At 45.0% G+C, this 14880-nt stretch overlaps 1 protein-coding gene across 1 annotated transcript; it reads left to right on the top strand.

Moving 5' to 3' along the window:
- The first annotated feature begins 491 nt into the window (after positions 1-491).
- On the top strand, positions 492-10653 carry ptms (parathymosin). The gene is made up of 5 exons (XM_008120237.2): positions 492-766; positions 5691-5759; positions 7323-7401; positions 7540-7607; positions 9642-10653. Exons 1-5 carry the CDS (start codon positions 716-718, stop codon positions 9690-9692), a joined length of 318 nt encoding a protein of 105 aa, XP_008118444.1. The 5' UTR covers positions 492-715; the 3' UTR covers positions 9693-10653.
- The last annotated feature ends 4227 nt before the right edge of the window (positions 10654-14880 follow it).

The following is a 14880-nucleotide window of genomic DNA, read 5'->3' on the forward strand; positions in this document are numbered from 1 at the left end:
GTGTATCTATATCCGTATCGCTCTCTCTCGGAAAGGAGACTCAAAGCGGCGACTAACACTACACACCACAAACATACAGCTTTGTGCTTCGACTGCCAGGTGGGACACACGCGAACCCCGCCCCACGCTTGCTTTCCGTCCCACGAAGGAAGAGGAGAGCGTAAAACACGCTGGCCAAGTGCTCTCCAAGGAGTTAATCTGGATCAAGGGGGAAGAAACGGGGGGGGGGGGGGGGGAGAAAGAGAGAGAGAGGTGGCGTGTAGGAGGGGAAAAGGACAAAGGCGCGGGCGGACAAAGGGGACGGACGCGCAAAGAGCGGCTGAGGGCGCGGATACGGGGTCCCTTCCCCCGCCTCGCGGATTTGCGGTTCCTAAAGGCCCTAGTCGCGCTCCCGCCTTCCTCCTCTTCTTGCCTCCCTCCTTCGGCTCAGGCCCCGCCCTTCCCTATAAATCTATAAATCCCCCTTTCTCTCTTCTCCCCTCCCGACAGAGCCTTTTTTTCCCCCGCCCGGGAGAAAACAGCGTCGGCGCCGCGCGACATTGGCGCGCGAGAGAGGGAGCCTCGGCGCGCGCCTGCCTGCCTGCTTGCTTGGTAGTGCCGCCCCCTCCCTTTCCTCACTGACGAGCGTGCGCGCGCCCCTTCCTCCTTTCCTTCCTTCCTCCCTCCCTCTCTCTCTCTCAGCCGCTGTCTCCCTCTCCTCCCTCTGCGCCTAAGGATGTCGGAGAAGCCCGCCGAGGAGGCTCCGGTGGAGCTCGGGGCCGCCAAGGTGAGCCGCCGGACAAGGATAGAATAGACGAAGAATGGGGAGAAGGCGGGAGAAAGGCCCCCCTTTCGCTTGAGGGGAATGAGGATGGGGGCGGGCGCGCGCACACACACACACACACACAGAAGTGGCTGCGCGCGCACCCTTTTTCTTTCTTTTTATCTCCCCTTCGGCTTGGTGGCCCTGGGCCCCGCGTGCGCCCCATAAAGGCCCGCGCGGGCGTGGGCGGGGAGCGTGGGAGCGGGAGCGAGGCACCTGCGGGGCGCAACGGGGCTCCTTTCCTCGCACAAAGGCCGCCCCTGACGAACGCGCCCTTTTCTCCCTGAAACTCAGACCCAAGCGCCTTCGGAAGCCTCTCAGCGGGAACTGTTGCCCAGGTTCCCTGAGAAGGCTGCCTTACTTTCAAGGCAAGGTCACTCCAGGGTTAAAGACGCCCCCCCCCTCCCCTCTAGACATTCTAAACTCGCGGAGTGGGCTTCATCAAGTGCTTCAGGAAGGAAAACCAACTGGGAAACTAGGGCTCCTTTCACACAGCTGAATAAAACCCCACACCATCTGCTTTGAATTGGGATATATGGCAGTGTGGACTCAGACCCAGCTCAAAGCAGATGTTGTGGATTATTCTCCTTTGATATTCTATAACCTAGAATATCAAGGGAGAATAACCCACAACCTCTCCCTTGATATTCTAGGTTATAGGAGCCCCGGTGGCGAAGTGTGTTAAAGCACTGAGCTGCTGAACTTGGAGACCGAAAGGTTGCAGGTTCAAATCCCAGGAGCGGAGTGAGTTCCCGCTGTTAGCTCCAGCTTCTGCCAACCTAGCAGTTCGAAAACATGCCAGTGTGAATAGATCAATAGGTACCGCTCCGGCGGGAAGGTAACAGCGCTCCATGCAGTCATGCCAGCCACATGACCTTGGAGGTGTCTACTGACAACGCCGGCTCTTCGGCTTAGAAATGGAGATAAGCACCAACCCCCAGAGTCGGTTACGACTGGACTTAACATCAGGGGAAACCATTACCTTTACCTATTCTAGGTTGTAAGGCCGTATGGAAGGGCTCTGGGTTGCTATGACTTTTCCAGTCTGTATGGCCATGTTCCAGAAGCATTCTCTCCTCATGTTTCGCCCACATCTATGGCAGGCACCCTCTGAGGCTGTGAGGTATATTGGAAACTAGGCAAGTGGGGTTTATCTGTGGAAGGTCCAGGGTGGGAGAAACAACTTTTGTTTGCTTGAGGCAAGTGTGAATGGTGTAATTGGCCACCTTGATTAGCATTGAATAGCATTGCAGCTTCAAAGCCTGGCTGCTTCGTGCCTGGAGAAGTCTTTCGTTGGGAGGTGTTAGCTGGCCCTAATTGTTTCCTGTCTGGAATTCCTGTTTGTTGGAATTTGCTCTTTATTTACTTAACAGCCAGTTTACCATTTGTTGGGATTTCTGGTAGTTGAAGGCCAAAACATCTGGGGGCCCACAGGTTGAGAACCATTCATTTTCATGGTTTCCTCCTTTCTGTTGTGAACTGTCCACATGCTTGTGGATTTCAATGACTTCTCTGTGTAGTCAGACACAGTGGTTGCTAGAATGGGCCAGCATTTCTGTGTTCTCAAACAATATGCTGTGTCCAGGGTTGGTTCATCAAGTGCTCTGAAATCCAAAAGCATGTGGACAATTACAACAGAAAGGAGGAAGCCATGTAAGTGAACAAAATTTGGCTACCAATATTTAAAAAACTCTAAAATCAGGACAGTAAATATAAAGAACAACATTCTGAATTCAGACATCAGGAGATAATGCTTCTCAAACATAGCCATACAGCCCGAAAACTCACAGCAAACCTAATGATTCCAGCCATGAAAGCCTTTGACAACACAACTGGGAAATGTTCCTGGGAGTTTGGAAATGGAGAAACAGGGTGGTGAGGAGACAGAAGCAACTGGGGCATGGTCAGGGGTTCCTATCTCAGGGTCTCTTTCCTGGGCTACTGCAGATACTGAGGGAGCACAGTGAACCCCGTTTTAATTCTGGGGTCCACAACAGAGGCTGTCTGGGGGAAGGGAGGCTTTGGAGAAGAGCTGGAGGAGACAGCTATTCTCTCCCCCCCCCCTTTTCAGGGCTCTGCTCTTGCACAATGTGCGCCTCTCTGCAGGACAACAAGGGAAATCATTAGTGAAACCCTCCCTGAGGGCAGCCGGGGACACGGGGATAAAGGTCAGGTGCTGCAGGACACTTGGCCTTGCACTGACTTCACTGGATATTTGAGCGAGCAACCCAAACAAAGAAGGGCAGCTTGCAGGAAGCAGTCCCATCCCCTCCTCACACACATACACACATATACACAGGGCAAATCCTGTGTGCAGTTCTCAAAGACAGGACCTGCTTGCTTTAAGGGAAATCTCTAAATACCCCCCCCCCCCCACACACACACACATTCCAGTCTTCTGTTACATCCTTAAATGAGTGAGTCCATTTTAGGTTGTGCATCCCACACCAATTCTGGACAGTTTTAGGATTAGGATCATAGCGAGCCCCCAGTGGCACAGCGGATAAAACCGCTGAGCTGCTGAACTTGCTGACCGAAAGGTCTCAGAGGTTTGAATCCAGGGAGCGGAGTAAGCTCCCGCTTATAAGCCCCAGCTTCTGCCAACCTAGCAGTTCGAAAACATGTAAATGTGAGTAGATCAATAGGTACCTCTTCAGTGGGAAGCTAACAGCGCTCCATGCAGTCATGCCAGAGACATGACCTTGGGGGGTGTCTACATATAACGCTGATTCTTCAGTTTAGAAATGGAGATGAGCACCAAGCCCCAGAGTTGTATATGAATAGACTTAATGTCAGGGGAAAACCTTTACCTAACTATCATAGTGAACCATTCTTCCACATTCCTCTGAAGTTCCTGGACGAAGGGAGGAGATCTGGAAGACTGACTTGAAAGGATCCAGAACCGCTTCGGTTATGATTCATTGCTTTGGAAAGACTGAGGAAGGCAATCCGACTGAAGAAATGTTTCTGCTTCTTGAAGACCCTCCTCTCTGAGTAGAATAAGGTTCAGTGCAGAGAATAAGCACCGGTAGGAATTCAGACGCAAGTGGGACACCGAAAACGATCAGTCCAAGTGAAATGAGGCTGTATATCTAGGCCAGTGTTTCAATCTCCCTCCCGGCAAGCTGGCTTCCAGAGCTGCTTAAAGCAGAAAAAATACACAATGCCCTCTAGTGGAAAATGATGAGGTATTGGGTCTTTACAGAGTAATGAAATAGTCATTATTAAATAAGCTCCCCTGTCATTTTCATAAGTGGGCGATGAGTGGAGGGCAAGGGGCCACAGTAGCCTCACCAGGAGGCCATGGAGAGCTACATTCTCCCATGGCAGCTGCAAAATTATAACAATGATGTTGCTTCTAAATGCCCTGTAGAGGATGGCTTCCTGGGCCATTTTAGACCCAAGGTTGACCTTTTTTTTTTTTTTTTACAATAGGTAACTTCTTGTTTCAAAAAGAGACTATCTTAGATTGGCCCAGAGTGAGTCCAAAATGTGGTGAAAGATGACACCCTCTCTCCTGAAAGCATTTTTTTTGGAGGGGGGTTTGCAAAAAATGTTTGACTTCCAGGGGGCACAGCTGGTTTGCAAACATTGAGAAAATGCTCTTTGTTGGAAATGGGGAGAAAAACCATTGGGTTTTTTTTTTCATTTTTTCTGGATTCTCTTGGGGCCACAAAAATGGTCCTGGAGGTTAGCATTCGGTCTGTGAGCTGCACTTTGCCCACCACAGTGTACATAAGGCCCATCTTATTTACACAGGTTTTTCTCTCATATCATCGAATCAAGGGTTGTCTGTACTGTCAATATGTGCCAAGAGGTAACTTGATCTAGTCTGCAACTTCCCTCAGTTGGTTCAAACTGTAACATAACATTGCCCATTCCAATATCCCATTCCCATGTTTCCTACCTCTTCTCCATTGTGTGGATAATAAATGAGGAGACGAAGTACTAACTCCACGGAGTAGTCCTCTGTGAAATTCATTCAGGCAAATCCTAGTTAAATGAACAGGTGCAACAGTAGTGGACAGGTGGATTGTGGTGCAGGACAGGTTGGATCTCAGGCTGATATCCTGTTGGCAACACATCGGGAGATAACAGGGTTATGCCTGCATACAGGTGCTTTCTTGGTCCTTGCAGAGGAAGGTGGCTGGTATTGCCCACCCCACTGGCTGTCAGCAAGGAGGCTGCCAGGAACAGCTCTGTCTCCCTAGGCGCTGATAGGGGACAGGGGTGTGTTTAGACTAGGTATGGGCAACTGGTAGATTGTCAGGAATTGTGGGAATTGAAGTCCAAAACACTGGAGGGTTGAAGTTTGCTCATGTCAGGTTTAGACTGAGGTCACTGCTGCCTTAGGCCTAGGCAGATTGCCACAGCCAGTCGGTGACTGTAGGGATTTAGCTGCACCCAGTAGACAAAGTAACCTCCACAGCCTGCCTTCTGGAAGTAGACAGGTGGAGCCGTATGTTCTGCCAGCATGATGTGAGATCTCAGCTTCCGTCTTGGTCTAAAAGGAAATCATGCCACAGCTACTGGATGTCGGCATGTCTTTAGTTAGTCTTTCACACCACTGAGGCTTTGATGTCTTTGTCTGGATTCCTGTAATTGTCACAAAATGTCGAAAAGACAGACTCTTCATCTGTGATATTTTGTGTGTGTGTTTCAAAAAGAAACAACTGCTACAAAGCCAACAGTAAAAGCAGTGATCCCTTTTGTGTCATTTTTACCATGTTGTTTTTACATTTCGCTATCAGTTCCCTGAATGGAAGACTGAGTCACCTCTTATTGTACATCTGTTTTTTTATGCTGTCTTTGTATTTTCTTATACTTATTCGTTCCTCTTTCAGCCCCCACAATGGTATATTAATCTGTTTTTCGTCCCACTATTCAGGATCTGAAAGAAAAGAAGGAGAAGCATGAGGAAAAGTCTGCCCGTAAAGAGAAGAAGGAGATAGTAGAGGTAAATTGACGTGTACTTGGAGGAGAAGGACAGGAATAAGAAGGCAGGGTTGGAATGAAACCTAAAGCTGTGGATGATGTGTTTAGATTTCCATCCCTTTGCTCTGCTTTCACTCTTCCAACTACATTGTGGCCACTATTTTATTTCTTTAAATGATTTCTTGTAAGTTTGAGCATCCATAATTCTGAAATCCAGAGTACTTCAAAATCCAGAATTGTCCACATGGGTAACTGCAACAGTGACATTGTTGCTTTTTGATTGTTCAGTATAAACCAACTTTGTCTCATGCAAGCAGTTATTAAAAATCTTGTTTATAAATCTACCATCGGGCTATGTGTATACAGTGTATATGAAACATAAATGAAATTGGTGTTTAGACTTGGGTCCCATTTCCAAGATGTCTCAGTAGTTTGTATATGAAATCTAAAAAAAAGTCCAAAAACACTTTTGGTACCGAGCATTCTGGACAAGGGGTACTCAACCTATATTGCCATAAGGGAAATGACTTTGATGTCTGATATATTTAAGCTGAAAAGCTGGTCTGGGTGGGACAAGGGGCATCATGATGTCATAGGCATCCAGCCAATCAGCACTCTATAGCTGCTTGTGTTTCCAAGTAGCACGACCGACTCCTACATCCTTTAGCACAGCTGCAGTAAATCTTGTCAGTTAAAAGGTTGACAGTTTGAAGTTTGGGTCAGGATGAGCTTCATGCCTTTAGCACAGCTTTTTCCTACCTAGCAGTTCGAGAACAAAATGTGAGTAGATAAATAGGTACTACTTAAAAGCAGGGAGGTATTTTAAGGCACCCTTAAGGAAATGCCAGAAAAATGCCAGTGATTCGAGGAAGTTTACAAACAAAGCTCTTCGGCAAGGAGATGGAGCGACAGCACCCCCTCCTGGTGGCCAAAGCCTTCAAGATGCCGAAGATGGGAAAAGCCTAAATATACCTCTATCGATGTACAATTGTCTGTCTTGTCAGTGTATAAACAGCATTGACTGTTTGCCGCTTATATATGTTCTGTGATCCACTCAGAGGCCCCTTTGGGGTGAGAAGGGCAGAATATAAATACTGCAAATAAATAAATAAATAAATACATTAAATTGGGGAAAGAGATTAAAAGTATCTTTCCCAAAGTGCCGTCCCTGTTTTCCCCTAAAGCCCCACAGACAAACCAAAAGCCAGTTGCTGATCTGCATGAGCATACCAGGACCTTTGGCTCAGAGAGGGCAGCTCTGGATCACCCTCTTACCCATACACGCCTGTAACTCCTTCCATACAAAGAAAACATAGCATTGGTCAGAAGGAGTCCTCAGCAGGGCTTCTGTGTTTTATACTCAGGTAATGTTATGCAGGGCAGATCAGACAATGCACCTAGCATATTTCTACAAAACAGATAGTCTTGGTTGGGAGTATGGGTTTAAAAATGTACAGAATATAATACGAGTTTCATAGGGCAATACAAAGGAGGGACTGGCGAATTGTGAATTGCTGATTATGAGGGTAATTGTTGAAGATACTGGCTAGCAGATGCTATTCCCCTCTGGGTTTACCTTATGCAGGAGGATGAAAATGGAGCCGAGGAAGAAGAGGACGATGAAGATGCAAATCCAGAGGATGATGAAGACGAAGATGAAGAAGGTGAGAATGAGTGGCCTGTGCTGCTTGTGAGCTGTACACACAGCTGTTCAGCAAATGCATCACTGAACTTCATGACTATGATTTAACATTCCTCTCTCTTCCCCTGACTCCCACACTCTGTCATCTTTTAAATCCAAGATGAAGAGAATGAACAGGAACCAGACTCACATGCCATAAAACGATCTGCAGAGAAAAAGCAGGAAGAGGTGAGTCAAAACAGTGTTAAGAATAGCATACAGGGGGTTGGGTTCTGTTCTGCCGGGGACTGTGTACTAGTCACAACAGGTCCCTTTGTCTTTTCATAAGCAAACTGGGTATGATGAGTTACCATAGCAATACCTATTTTGTAGTATTAGTATTTGAATTATGGAATTATAGATTTATTATAAAGTCGGAAGGATTCCTAAGGGTCATGCAGTCTTACCCAGAGCCATCAACCTCTGATCAAAAACTTTCAATATAGGAAAGCCGTTTAGAGTTCAATATTCAAACAGTTCTGGGCTCCCTTATTTTTAAATTGGTTAGGTTAAACCTATATGGACTTACGCTCAATATTTGTAAATCATTTCTGAGATTCGTGGTGGGATTCTTACTTGAAACTGAGATTCCTTGTGTGAAATCATGCCTAGCACAGGGGTGGAGATCATCAGAGTCCTTCAAAGTGAGGCCATATTTTTAGTATGGCCAGTTTCAATTGAAGCCCAAGACCAAATGCATTGTAAAGCAGGGAGCAATGTGTTCCACTCCAGATTTTGCTGGACTATAACTCTTCACACGTCTTTATTGCTGCCTACTGCTGATGGGAGTTGCAGTCCAACTAGTGACCACTGAAAGGCTAGTTGCTTAAAGTCCATTTAAAGACTTGGTAGAGGACCTGTTGTAAGGATTCAAATGCCTTTGCTAAAAATAATAAAACACGCATTAGATATGTTGTCAAAGGCTTTCATGCCCCAGTTGCTTCTGTCTCCTCACCATCCTGTTTCTCCATTTCCAAACTCACAGGAATGTTTCCCAGTTGTGTCGTAGGCTTTCATGGCCAGAATCACTGGGTTGCTGTGAGTTTTCCGGGCTGTATGGCCATGTTCCAGAAGCGTTCTCTCCTGACGTTTTGCCCACAACAATGGCAGGCAGGCATCCTTAGAGATTGTGAGGTCTGTTGGAAACTAGGCAAGAAGGAACTCTTGTCTGTCTTCTAAAATCAGGACAGTAAATAAAGAACAACAGTCAGAAAACAGGGTAATTCCAGACAGGAAACAATAAGGCCCAGCTAATACCTCCCAACAAAGGATTCCCCAGTCAGGAAGCAGCCAGGCTCAGAAGCTACAAGGCTATTCAGTGTTAGTCAAGGTGGCCAATTGCAACATTCACACTTGCCTCAGACAGACAAGTCCCACCCTGGATATTCCACAAATATATAAACCCCAACAGACCTCACAATTGCTTAAGGATGCCTGCCATAGATGCGGGTAAAACCTTAGGAGATAATGCTTCTGGAACATGGCCATGCAGCCCGGAAAACTCACATGCATTAGATATATTGCATTTCCTGAGCAGGAAAACACAGTACTCATAGAAATAGGGTGTTCATTCCCTACTTGTGTGTGTGTGTGTGTGTGTGTGTGTGTGTGTGTGTGTGTGTGAGAGAGAGAGAGAGAGAGAGAGAGAGAGAGAGAGAGAAAGAGAGAGAAAGAGAGAGAGAGAAAGAGAAAGAGAAAGAGAAAGGGAGGACAAAAAGGATGTGATTTGGACATGCCTTTATTGCATTTTCTGGTTGAGCCCTAAGAAACTAAGGCCCCTTCTACATTGCCCTATAAAATCCACTATCTGCTTTGAACTGTATTATATGGCTGTGTAGAAGGGGCCTAAAATAGCATTCTGCTTTAAAATCACTGGAATTTAATTCTAAATCCTTTCCATGAAATCTTTACCAACATCATAAATTTATAAAAGTGCAACAAGACCCCCCCTTTTCTCAATAGTCTTATTTTATCTTATTCCACCTGCAGGGTGGAAAAAACTGGTTGATGGTATAATTTTACTGTTTTGTGTTTCAGAACACCTGCCCTTCAAAGAGGAATGTGCGGGTTTACAAATATCTGTGAATCCTGCCCATCTGTTTGTTTCAAGAAATGAATCGGGTTCTTTCCATCTGTAATTTTCTTTAACAAACATAGCATATGGACACCTTTGCTTGTGCTGAGGAGTAGCTAACCAAGTGTGTCCGTCTTTACCCCATTCAGGATGAAGTGGACCCAAAGAGAAAGAAAACAGAAAATGGCGCCTCAGCTTGATACCGCCCCATCTGCACACACATCCTCTTCTCCGTTGCCCATCTGTTCACTCACCTTCATTCCTCCACCTGTGCAGGCACCCACCTACGTGTTATAGCTGCAGATGAGGAACAGGAGGGGCTCGATGTGCTTTCTGGCAAGGATAGACAAAGCTGAAGAGCGCTCTTCCCTAGCTCCACAATCTCTTCCATGTTACAGTGCTCCCTTTCTCCCCTTTCCCTTGTCTCACAATCTCCAAGCTGCGGACCCTTCCTGCGTCCCTCTCCCTGTAGCCCCAGGCCCTGGAAGGTGGCTTCCTCTTCCCAGGCACCTTTTCTCAGTTGCTGCCTAATGCAAATCCTCACATGCCTCTGCTTCCGAACACCTCTGCTGCAAAGTGCTCCCTGTCCTGGGCAAACGTCTTCCTTTCCTTCTTTGGCTCCTTACAGAATTCCACGACCATGTGGAAGTTTTATGGTGCTGAAAGGAGCTAAATCAAGTCTGGATTTTACAGGCGTTGAAGGGCAGGGAATCTTGTAGGGATGTGTTCCCATCCTGTGCCTGGCTCCCTTTCCATTGCTGGGGAAAAGGCTAAAAACAAAAAAAAAAGAAGACAATACAATTTAGATAAAACATATTGAGAGAGTTTTTGACTAATACATTTTGTACAAATTTACATGACAGGCAGCAAGCTGGATCTGGTGAACTTTTTTTCTTCCAGAAAGCAAAGCTTGTTTTTAATGTGTAAAGTAATACATGATTCAGTGTGTTTCTTCATTTTGAGTGTTTGCTTTTTTAAAAATTAGGGACCAAATTTTGATTTCTCCCTTGTTCCCTTTGGGTTCTTCAGTTGTTGTTGTTGTTTTCTTTGTAAATTAAAGCAGGCCCATCAACAGTATTTTCTATGCCACAGACATTATGAGGATGAGAAATATAAATATATATATTGTTTAGCACTGTAAATAAAAACCTTTCAAAAAGATTCCATGGAATCCATGCCTATTTGTGGCACATGGTAACTGTGTTTTGTATCAAGATGTGACTAGTATGTTACACCAGATGGTCATGTAAAGTGGTCTGCCGCCCAAGTAACTGTAATACAACCTCCTTATTCATAGATTCGGGAGCCCCCAGTGGCGCAGCATGTTAAAGTGCTGAGCTGCTGTACTTGTGGACTGATAGGTTGCAGGTTCGAATCCGGGGAGCAGAGTGAGCACCCGCTGTTGGCCCCAACTTCTGCCAACCTAGCAATTCAAAAACACGCAAATGTGAGTAGATAAATAGGTCTAGCGGGAAGGTAACAGCACTCCATGCAGTCATGCCGGCCACATGACATTGGAGGTGTCTACTGACAACGCCGGCTCTTCGACTTAGAAATGGAGATGAGCACCAACCCCCAGAGCCGGACACGGCTGAACTTAATGTCTGGGGAAAACCTTTACCTAAGTCATGGATTCAGAATCCAACATTTCACTTGCTAACACTTCAAACAATATCCTTCCTTCCACTGAAAATATTTGCAGGTCTCGCTGGGTTTTCCAGTAAGATTCTATGGTATGGTTCCAGCCAAAGTTTAGACAAAATACATTGTTTCCTATTATCAATGCTTTTCAGGTATCTAGGAGGCAATCTTTATTATTAATATTAATATCCCGCTTTCTTCTCTTAATGAGATGAACTTAATGAACTTAATGTCTGGGGAAAACCTTTACCTAAGTCATGGATTCAGAATCCAACATTTCACTTGCTAACACTTCAAACAATATCCTTCCTTCCACTGAAAATATTTGCAGGTCTCGCTGGGTTTTCCAGTAAGATTCTATGGTATGGTTCCAGCCAAAGTTTAGACAAAATACATTGTTTCCTATTATCAATGCTTTTCAGGTATCTAGGAGGCAATCTTTATTATTAATATTAATATCCCGCTTTCTTCTCTTAATGAGATTCAAAGTGGCTCACAACATTAAAAATGGTTCAAATTACAATTTCAAACCTTCAACATATAGATATTAAAATAGAATTAAACATGGAATCGTTAAAACAACTAGTGAAAATCATAACCATTAAAAACTATAAAAATTATTAAAATGCTACCCAGCACCCCCTGGCCCATTCTTAAAAAACATTCTTTATGTTATCAAAGGCTTTCATAGCTGGACTCACTGGGTTGTTGTGAGTTTTTCAGGCTGTATGGCCATGTTCCAGAAACCATGAAAATGAACAAAATCTAGCTACCAATATTTACAAACTCTAAAACTGGACAATAAATAAAGAACAACACTCTGAAAATGGGAATTCCAGACATGAAACAATCAGGACCAGCTAACACCTCCCAACAAAGGATTCTCCCAGGCAGAAATTAGCCAGGCCTTGAGCTGCAAGGCCATTCAATGCTAATCAGGCTGATTCATTACAACATTCACACTTGCCTCCAACAGACGAGTTCTTTCTCCCACCCTGGACATTCCACAGATATATATAAACCCTACTTGCCTAGTCTCCAACAGACCTCACAACCTCTGAGTGTGCCTGCCATAGATGTGGGTGAAACGTCAGGAGAGAATGCTTCTGGAACATGGCCATATAGCCCAGAAAACTCAAAGCAACCCAGGTTCTTCTTTAAAAGCCTGCTTGAATAGAAAGGTTTTAGCCTGCCACCAGAAGGAAAGCAGGGAGGGGGATATTCTAGCCTCTAAGCGGAGAGTTTCAGAGTTAAGGGACAGCCACCAAGAAGGCCCTGTCTTGTGTTCCCACTAACTGACTGCGATAGTGATGGGACTGAGAGAAAGGCCTCTCCTGATGATCTCGGAGCTCAGGCAGTTTTGTACAGGAAGATACAATCTGCCAAATAGCCTGGACCTGAGCCATATAGGACTTTATAGAACATAAACTGCACTTTGATTTGTGCCCAGAAACAAACTGGTGGTCAGTGGAGTTTCTGCAACATGACGGTTCACTGCTCCCTGTAGCTAGCGCCAGTTCACAATCCAGCCACAGCTTATTTGGATCAGCCAAAGATTCCAAACACTTTTCAAAGACAGCCTCACATAGAGCACATTACAGTAATCCAAACAGGATGCAACTGAGATATGGCATCTCAAGGAACAGTCACAATTGGTGGACAAGTTTTATATCTGGAGAGGCACTCCTGACCACCACCGAAACTTGGACCTCCAGATTTAATGCCAAGTTCAGGAGTACCTACAAAGTGTGGATCTATGTGTCCAGCACAGACTGAGTCCCTGCTCCCTGATCTGCCTTCCATCTGACCAAGAGCACATCTGTCTTATCTGGATTAAGTTTCAATTTGTTTCAGTTTCGTTTGTTACTCATTTCAGACAATGGTTTAGACCGAGGACAGCTTCCTTGGCTTTGGGTGGAAAGGAGTAGTAGAGCGGGGTGTCATATGCATAAAGATGGCACTGCATACCAAAACACTGGATGACCTCCCAGCAGTTTCATTCATATGTTATATGGCATGGGGGACAAAACAAAGCCCTGAGGAACCCCACAAGGGTTTGAATAGAACCCCCCCCCCCCAGTGCCACTTTCTGGGTTCACTCCTCCAGGAAGGAATGGAGTCACTGTAAAATAGTGACTCCAAGTCCCATCTGAGCAAAGTGGCACAGAAGGATATGTGGTTGATGATATTGAAAGCCATCAAGAGATCCAATAGGACCAACAGGGTACACTCCCTCTGCCCGGTTATTTTTGTAGGTGATCAAGGTAACCAAAGCAGTCTCTGTTCCATAACCAGGCCTGAAACCAGGTTGAAATGGATCTAAATAAGTGATTCTCAACCTGTGGGTCCCCAGGTGTTTTGGCCTACAACTCCCAGAAATCCCAGCCAGTTTACCAGCTGTTAAGCTTTCTGGGAGTTGAAGGCCAAAACATCTGGAGACCCACAGGTTGAGATAATCCATTCCATCCAGAAACCCTTGGAGTTAGGAGGCCACCATACACTCCAATATCTTATTCAAAATGGAAATTTGGACACTGACTAATAGTTGTCTATCAGGAGAGGTTAAGAAATGCTGTTTTTAGTATGGGCTTCACAACTGCCTCCTTTGGAGAGTTGAAATTCTGTCTTGTTCCAAGGAGGGATTGAAACTCATGTTTCTTGATAAATCCTAGCTGAATAATTTCATGCAACACCCTTAATCTAAAATTATGAACTCTGCTTCAGACTAAACATATATGATGTACATAGTAATCTTATAATACGTAATCCAGTTGACCAATTCAGTGGGCCTGATTCCAAAAACCTGCCTTGGATTGGAAACTTCTTTAAAGAATCCTAAGCAAGCCACTCTGCGATAATGAATTTAATGGATTGCAATCCTGATATAGTGGTTTGAACATTGGACTTGCAGGGTTCAAATCCATGTTTGAGCAAACAAACCCACTGGATTCTCTTGGGCAAATCACACTCTCTCAGGCCCCTTCCACATAACTGAATAAAATACCACAATATCTGCTTTGAACTGGGATATATGGCAGTGTGGACTCAGATAACCCAGTTCAAAGCAGATGTAGGTTATTCTGATATTCTGGGTTATATGGGTATGTGGAAGGGCCCTCAGCCTTAGAGGAAGCCAAACAACTTTGCCCAAAAACTTTGTGTTAGGATCACTGTAAGTCAGAAATCACTTGCAGGTATACAACAACAAATCCTGTGCACATATATCTGTGTTCTAATTGAGCGCAGTACTGCATTCTGAGCTGATATTTCTAGGATTGCACCTATTTGTATAACAAAGAACACCTACAGATCTGGGGAATCGACAGAACCACATGAATGCATAGCTACTCACCAATTTTGGTCATGACACATAGTTAAAATGTCTAAAAGGGACATTGAGAAGGCTTTCGCTCCAGATTCAGGCTGTGCGGCAGATTGCTCAGCATGATATTCCCTTTGAATATATAGCTGGTGTATGTAATATATAATGGGAACCTAACAGCCCTATCTACTAACAGGACTCTTTCTGTTCTCTTTTTAAACTTGCACAACTAATTGCAATAAATAAGGAAGCATAACAAAGCAGTGAGTGAAAGATGCAGATTATAGACTTGATCAGAGAATTGAAAGAATATAAACTTGTAGGGATTGAATCACTATTTGACCAAAATTATTTCAAAATGCAGACTTGGTTATCTGCATGGAAGAGGAGCAAGAAGTCTATTCCGCTGGAGCCTATATTGTTAT

Source organism: Anolis carolinensis, chromosome 2 (assembly GCF_035594765.1).
Source record: "Anolis carolinensis isolate JA03-04 chromosome 2, rAnoCar3.1.pri, whole genome shotgun sequence".
NCBI lineage: Eukaryota > Metazoa > Chordata > Lepidosauria > Squamata > Dactyloidae > Anolis > Anolis carolinensis.

Coding starts and splice junctions, on each gene's coding strand:
- ptms (XM_008120237.2), top strand. CDS start 716: ATGTCGGAGAAGCCCGCCGAGGAGGCTCCGGTGGAGCTCGGGGCCGCC. Junction 5,760..7,322: donor AGAAGAAGGAGATAGTAGAG/GTAAATTGACGT, acceptor TACCTTATGCAG/GAGGATGAAAATGGAGCCGA. Junction 7,402..7,539: donor TGAAGACGAAGATGAAGAAG/GTGAGAATGAGT, acceptor TTTAAATCCAAG/ATGAAGAGAATGAACAGGAA.